The 8255-nt window shown below is 43.7% G+C and overlaps 1 protein-coding gene across 1 annotated transcript in view; it reads right to left on the bottom strand.

Moving 5' to 3' along the window:
- The window catches only part of Mrs2 (magnesium transporter MRS2), a 25760-nt gene extending 17642 nt beyond the window's left edge, over positions 1-8118 (bottom strand). Inside the window, exons 1-4 of the mRNA XM_028776335.1 lie at positions 7956-8118; positions 6545-6618; positions 2971-3007; positions 1506-1618 (exon numbers count right to left, since the gene is read on the bottom strand). Of these exons, the coding sequence (XP_028632168.1) occupies positions 1506-1618; positions 2971-3007; positions 6545-6618; positions 7956-8118 (387 nt within the window). The remainder of the gene's footprint in view (positions 1-1505; positions 1619-2970; positions 3008-6544; positions 6619-7955) is intronic.
- Between the last annotated feature and the right edge of the window lie 137 nt (positions 8119-8255).

Raw genomic sequence — 8255 nt, 5'->3', positions numbered from 1 at the left:
TCCATCCATCCATCCATCCATCCATCCATCCATCCATCCGTGTAGTATAGCATATCCACCATTTGGGTCCCAAAGTTTAACATCCTGTTTAACTACTTACTTCATCTCATGTGCACTTCAAAGAAATACTGTTTAGAAGTGTTTTTTTTGTTGTTGTTTTTTCGAGACAGGGTTTCTTTGTGTAGCCCTGGCTGTCCTGGAACTCACTCTGTAGACCAGGCTGGCCTCGAACTCAGAAATCCACCTGTCTCTGCCTCCCAAGTGCTGGGATTAAAGGCATGCGCCACCACTGCCTGGTGTTTAAAAGTGTTCTTTGTAACAAGAGCAAGGAGCATTTTCTAGAGAAAAAAAATCATTTGGGAGCAGATTGCTTCTGTTGAGGTAATTTGGATGAAACTACATTAAAGGACAAAAAATCTGATCAAAGACAAATATAAAAAGCAGTACATGCACACTTCAGGGCTCAGCACCACTGACGGTCTCTCATCTATTTCAGGACCATATGCTCGTACAGGTCCAAACATGGAGGTCCATGTTAACTGAATCACTAAAGAGACTGAGTGCACTCGGCGTCTTCTGAGTAGGCAGGTGAAGTGTAATGATTTTAAGAAAGTGTTAGATACAAATGTAAACCAAGGTTTTAAGATTCAACAGACTGGGCTGGAGAGATGGCTCAGTGATTAAGAACACTGACTGCTCTGCCAGAGGTCCTGAGTTCAATTCCCAGCAATCACATAGTGGCTTACAACCATCTGTAATGGGATCTGATGCCCTCTCTGATGTGTGTCTGAAGATAACTACTGTGCAGTCATATACATAAAATGAATAAATAATTCCTTAAAAAAAAAGATTCAACAGGCATTCCTATTGTGCACAAAAAAGCAAATGCTTCTTGGTAGCTAAGGCTATACTGTAATTGTACCTCACAGGGTACTAATGGAACCATCTATGTTGGCTGCTGTGGCAGCCTGCGCCTATGACTTCAGCATTGGGGAGGGAGAAGCAGTAGGATCAGGGGATCAGCCTCAGTTACACAGCAAGCTTAAGGAAGCCGTGGCCACACAACACCCTATCTTTATGAATAAATATCAAGCTCCTGTAATTTCAGAAACTACAAATGAAATACAAAGGCCAAAGACCACAGTCAGAATTTTCCCAACCCCAAAGAGCAAATGAGCGTGTAACACAACCCATGCGAAATGAGCTCTTCCCTTACGATGCATTCAGTGACAAAAATACCACATCCTTCCAAAGCTTGTGTCTGTCTCTCTCACCTGAGACAGGGTCTCTTTATACAGCCCCAGCTGCCCTGGAACTTGCTACATAGACCAAGCTGGCCTTGAACTCAGAGATCTGCCTGCCTCTGCTCTGTGTGTGGGGTGGGGTGGGGATGGGGTAGGCAGGGATTAAACGCATGCACCACTGCCCCCGCTCTGCAGTTTCTTTTAACCCACATACTGAGCATGAGGCCAGGGCTCTGGGGAGCACAGCCGCGCGGCCCTTACCTCCATCCTCATGATGATCCTGTTGTTTCTGGTAGTGATGCTCATCACGTGCTGAAACCTCAAGTCTCTGGCCTGGAGTGCTAACTCATGGTATAATTCAGTTTTCTTCCTCTCTATAAGAGAAACAGAATGGGTGAAACCACTAACCTAAGGAGCACAGGCTGCTACAGTGGTCCCCCGCCTCATCAGTGCAGTTCTATCACTATCACACAGAGGCTGAGAGAGACCTTAACACCCATTCTAACCGTAAAAGCAGATTCATGCGAACTCAAGTTCTCCCCTCTCTTCCTTTCTGCAATATTCCACTGTGCTCAGCAGCCCACTGGGGACCAATATAAAAACCAGAAGCAAGTATGAGAAGAACCTACAGCAGCAATTTTTACCTTTGGACATAATCTTCTTCTCTGACAGGATGTCACACATCCCAGACTGACCTTGAACTCCTTAAAAATCCTTAAAAATTGAAGAACGACCTCAAATGCACAGCATTACGGCTGAGGACTGAATCTACGAATTCCAGTATTTTGGGCAAGCCTCTACCAACTGAGCTACATCTCTAGCCCACAGTCGTGTTTTTTTTTTTTTTTTTTTTTGAACATAAATTTTATCAACTAGTTTTTTAGATTTATTTCTATATATGAGTGTTTGCTTACACATATAACCGTGTTATCACATGTTGGTGCCTGTGGAGGCCAGAATGCTACACTGGATCCCCTGGAACTAAAGTTACTGATGATTGTGAGCTACTATGTGGATGCTAAGAATTGAACCTGGGTTCTTTTCAAAAGCAACAAGTGCTTTTAATTGCTAAGACATTTCTCTAGCCCCCATATTTTCTGTTTTTATCACTATAGCATCATATTCAAGGTTTGAATCTGTGAATAAGTTGAATTTGGTAATTTATTATTGGACAGATAAAAACTAAAAACAGTCAATATTCACAGCAGATCCTTCTATCTAAACTTACTAGCTAAGAATATAGTAGATGAGAGAAACTTGTGACAGGCCGGGGATAGCAGTATGTGTATTTTTGTGTTAAACAACACCTTCAACAAGGCCATAAGTGGAACAGCTTAGAAAAGAGGCTCTGGGAGAAACACAAGGACATACGCAAGGATGAACAGGGCCACAGGGCTGCAGGGAGAGGTGAAACTGGAGTCTTAAGCCACTCAGTGCCCCATACTTCCATCTTTCTACTGCAGCAATGGGGTGGGGGTTGGGGTGGTGCATAACTCTACTTTAAAGCTGTTTCAGAATGAACAGGACTCAGAGGGCTGTGGAAAGGAGACTGACAGAAGAAACGGGAGGGAAGACAGCAGAGCTCCGCAGTTAGCTCTACTGCAAATACTCTTTAAGTATACTGGGAGTCCAAGTGGCTCCCTGAGAAGCAATCACAAAGAACACTCTAACACTACAATTTCCAATTTTTCACCAAATTCACTATTCCATTGATAAAGATACTCACCAAAAGAGGTAACGTTTCCTTCTTTGTCAAACTTTGTCTAAAGATAGATGATAAAAACAAGTATTAATTTAATCTCAATGTAGTGTATTTTTATGTGCTGAGAAATAGCCTTAAGACATTGAAATGCAATTATAAATCATATCTGCAAAAGTCAGAAGAAAAATCCCTACTTTTTATTTCCTTGCTAATATAAACTTGATAGACTAACTTTTTATCTTGGTTCCTCAAGAAATTCATTCATGGAGAATAAGTTCTGTCTCTAGGTAACCTTGCTTTGGGTACCAATGGCTTTGTGAGTAGACGACACTAGGCTGGACATGATCTTAAGCCTTGCTATGACAATTGTGGGGGCCCCGGAAACAAGTTTCCAGGAGACATGGGGACTGTAAGCCATGGACCTCATGTGTTCTTCTGTAAATTCATCTACACCTGAGTTATCAATTAGCAGGCTAGGGAAGCCTCTGATGACTTCAAGGACTCTCTGGCTGGGAAAGGACTTGACAATGATCCTTTGGGTTGGGGATGTCACTCAGTGGAAACATGACGCTGCTCTGGCCTTGTTGCTGAGTGTGGCTGTCTCACAAATCTAAATGTCTTCTCAGAGTTAAGAAGTCTCTGGTAGGCATTGCAGAATGAACTGAGACACAGAGAAGAGGAGCTACAGCAGTCCCAGAATACACCAGGCCACATTAGCTTTGCTTTGTAGTCATGGTTGCAGGTGTCAAATGTGAACACATAGGCTGTTCTACTTAAGAAACTAAACACAACCCAAGCATGGGTCTTAGTGACACAGACACTAGGTTACTGCTTTGAAAACAATTTATGCTATGATAGCAGAATTAAAACAAACCCTACAACTCACACTTCAGCCTGTTTCTTCTGAGAAAGATCTCATCCACAGGATGGAAGCAGGAGGAAACACCACGGACAAGGTTTTTTCTTTTTCCTTTTTTTGAGACAAGTTTTCTCCATGTGTAGCCCTGGCTGTCCTGGAACTTCCTTTATAGACCAGGGTGGCCTTGAACTCACAGGAATCTGCCTGTCTTAGCCTCCTGAATGCTAGAATTATGTGCACCACCATGCTCCGGGGTGGGTGAACTTTTATTAAAAGCTTTGTATCTGTGTAATACTGACTGGCTTGCCTTAGATTGATTTCTGAAACATATATACTCACTGCAGAAAATAGGAAAATTTGTAAAACTATATAAATCACAGGATTTGACAAATTTTTAGAGGAAACTATGCCAATAATAACTTACACAGTGTCTGCCAGTGTTCCTATAACTCATACCTCTACCAACATATTATTTTTTACATTTTGATATCTATGCATCATTTTCTTTAGTGAGACCCTTTTCTGAAAGACATCATATAAACTGACATTTAAAAATGGTTACTTTGTAACCATCTCATTTTTGCAACTCATTCTTTTCAATAGAAGCAACTGATTATTTGTGGTCTTGGGAGAAATTTATTTTGCTTACAAAGAACTTTCTTTTAGTCATCATCTGACTTTGTATCCTTTTGAGGAAGGTGGCTAATGACTGTGTGGTCCAGGCTGGCCTCACACTCACATCCTTTTGCCTTCGTCTCCTGCGTACCTGAGAATCAGTGGCCTTGATTCTATTGTGGAACTCAACAATTTTAGAAAATTAAGAGTAAGTACTTTCCAAGTAATTCTGCAGAAACTGGCAAGGTGTCTAAGGACTGTAATCCAGCATTTGGGAGGCCAGAGCAATAAGATTGTCCTTAGTATGAGGCTACCTTGAACTGACACTGAGTTTTATATCTCAGCCTAGTCAAGAGACTGACTCAAAATGCAAAGCAAAGCAAAACAAAAACCAAACACAAACAATAAAAAAGCAGAAACAAACAAACAAACCCTAAATAAGCAACTCTGGGATTCCTCTTAGTTTATACTATCCATAAAGACAAGTTCTAGCCAGGTGATGCTGGCATATGCTTTTATCCCATCATTCAGGAAGCAAAAACAGGCCTATTTCTGTGTTCCAGGCCAGCCTGGTCTATACAGAGAAAGGAAAGAAGAAAAACAAAAAACAAAATCAACCAAAGTTCTTTAGATGGGCATGGTGGTATGTTCCTTCAATCCTAGCACTTGAGAAGCAGAGGCAGGAGGATCCTGAGTGCTCTAGAACAGGCAATGAGGCTTATACAGTAAAACTATGTCTTTAAGTTCTCTACGAAGCTAATATTAATTAAACCCATATTATCTGTAAAGAATAACACGCGCTGGATGGTCACTGTATCTGAGGCACCATTCACAGGGTTTGTAGTTTTTACTTCCAGTAAAAAGTAGGTGATTTTACCTTTTGTTTTCATTTTTATGAACATATCTGTGTGTGTTTATATGTGTTCTGGGGCACAGAGGAAGGTGTCGGACCCCTGGAGTTGATGGGGTTGTGAACCCACCAGGTGTGGATGCTGAGAGTGAAAGTCATGTCCCCTGGAAGAGCAGCAGGTGTTTAGCCATTTCGTCAGCTCCTAAAGCACATCTACTTCTAGTTCACAATGAACATATTAACATACAGTGATGTTACCTCAGCTTGGTACTCTAATCCTCATAATTCCCTAAGGCAATAATTCCTGGTTATTAATGAGAAAACCAAGGTACAAGATGTCACAGTAACTTGTCTAAGTCCTCCTACGGAAAAAGAGCACACTGAGATTTAAACTTAGGAAGTCTGGCTCAGATTTAAAACTTTTTTGGAAACCATAAACGCTTATGAAATGAGCTGCACAAACAATTTACAATTTTACTTAGGTTATTTATTGCTAACATTTTGTCACCATGGGCTTAATTTCATAAATGTGCACACAAACCACAGGAAATGTGTTATTAATTCACTCAATTCCCCCTGAACCATTTCACAGAGTTTTAGAGATCATAACTACCCTTCCGGGCATGAACTCAAACACTGCCCTCAGCTGTCTCCTCGGCATCTTCCAAGCCTCTGAATGGCTTTCAAGGGATTCTAAACAGACTCACATAAAATCTGAAGTGTTCACAAAGGAAGCTTTGGGGCTGGGGATGTGGCTCAGTTGGTAGAGTGTTTGCCTGGCATATAAAAAGCCCTGGGTTTGATAACCAGGACTGCATACAGTAGGTGTGGTGGTGCATTAAAACATAGCATAGTAAAGCACACCTATAATGAATGCCACAGGTATTACAACTTGAGAGGGTAGAGGCAGGAGGACAAGCTCAAGATCACCCTAGACCACATAGCAAGACGGAAGTCAGTCTAAGTTATGAGACTTGTTCTCCTTCAGCCCCCACCAAAAAGAAAAGAAACTTTGGCTGCTGGTGGAAGCCTTTAACATGTACTTCAAAACCTTAATTTTATTGAAAAGGAGAAAACTTTTGATCTGTCATTTGAACAGCCTGTTCCATATAGCAAGAGCCCCAGTCATTAGTAAAGTTTCAAGAGTACCTCTAGACCAATCTGTCAGGCACATGGGTCACTGGCCAAATACAACACAAAGACAAATACCTTCTCCCACTCCAACCCTGTGAACTTTCGAGTTACTGGATGCTCTGTGGATGCTGTGTACTCACCACAGCAAACACCTGGGCCACGCTGGCTAAAGTAGCTTGAGAGGCATCAGAGGTTCTAAACCGGTGCACATCACCTGAGAACAAAGGAGAGAATGAATGTCCTGGGCTAACCCATTTTCCTAGACAGCTGCAACTCTCACAGGCCATGGAGACTTTGGCTTTGGCCCTGGGCTTTGTCCCAAGCACTGTACAACAGTAATAAAATAAAACTCACATTTGTTTATTGGGTGTGTTTGAGTACTGTGGAAGGCAGAAGTCTAGTCTCTCCTTCCACCATGTAAGCTCTAGGGACTGAACCCGAGTCACAAATAAGTTCCTGTGTCTTACAGACCACTTGGTTCCCAAGTATAGGGGAAAAAAAAGCATGTAACAAAAGAACTGGGTGTGGAGAAGGCGGTTTTGACTGACAGCAGCTCATTCTGGGAAAAATTTAAGTACAATTAAAAAAAAAGAAAAGTACCCCAAACCACTCCTGTCAGGACTGTTTCTGAGCAATCACATTTGTGGAAAACACTGTCCTCAGGTTTCACCATTGGGAGACAGAAGCATCAGCAAAGACTCCTCTGTCTTCACCCAGCGCTTTTACTCCCTTGGCTGTCTGCTTGCACAGTTGAAGAGCAGACTTCATCAAAGTCTTCATCATCAATGCTTAGCACTGGCTTCAGATTCAACCTTAGTTCTAGGAATTCCCTATCGTATTCCAGAGCAACTATGTAACTGTATAAATGTGCCCAGAAGAAATTAACATAGTAAACAGAATTAATAACACCCCAGTCTTGCTAACTGCAGCTCCTGCTGCCCAGCACCGGCTTTGGTCTGGGCTCCACAGTGAGTTTCAAGTCAGTTTGGACTGTGAGACCACGACTCAAAACAAATAAAAGCCCCACCTAACAGAATTCTGTGACATGAAAGCAGAAGGGGGCATAAGGAGGTAAAAAGGACCAGTAGTATGAGGGGTGTCAGGAAAAAGTATGTATAAAAGTACTCTCATAAAACCCATTACTTCGGACTGAGCAGATGGCCTGGCCAGCAAAATGCATGCCGCCAACCCTTGTGTTAAGACAACTGACTTGAGCAAGCTGTCATCTGACCTCCACATACAAACTCAGAGAAAGGCGCTTAAATGCTAATTTTAAAACAATTACAAAACAGACGAAAGCAGCCAACGAGGCAGTTAACGCTTCTAACTGCTTCATTCAGAAAGTTGAGACAGGACCGCTGTCAGCTGGCGGCCAGCCTGGGCTACACAAGGAGACCCTGTCTCAAGAAACAAGAAACCGCAATCAAGTCCTTGCAATGCTGGCCTGGGAACTAAGGGCAGGGTGAGCCTGGCTAGGCCGAGCAGAGCTGAGGACGGCGGGGCCAAGGGCAGGCGGGGCAGAGGCCGCGGGGCCCCGCGGGACGCCCGTACCTGCAGCACGGAGTGTGCTCGGTGCCTTTGGGATCCCGGAGAGCAGCGGGGTCGCGCGGCTGCAGCCGGCAGCTAGGCTCAGGCGCGCAGCCGCCGTACACAGGGTCCTCCGAGACTGCGCGGCGCGGGGCAGCAACCCGGGCAAGCAGCGCAAGCATTCCATGGCGTGCGGGCAACCGGGAAGCCGCAACAAGACGCCGGCCCGGCATGCCGGAACTCGGGTAGATCAGCGCGCCGCAACAACCGCGCACCACGCCTGCGCGAGCCGTCCCGCGCCTGCGCGCTGCTGTCCACGCATGC

The sequence above is a fragment of the Grammomys surdaster genome, unplaced genomic scaffold, assembly GCF_004785775.1.
Source record: "Grammomys surdaster isolate TR1022 unplaced genomic scaffold, NIH_TR_1.0 267, whole genome shotgun sequence".
In the NCBI taxonomy this organism is placed as follows: Eukaryota; Metazoa; Chordata; class Mammalia; order Rodentia; family Muridae; genus Grammomys; species Grammomys surdaster.
This window is presented reverse-complemented; position numbering and strand designations above follow the sequence as displayed.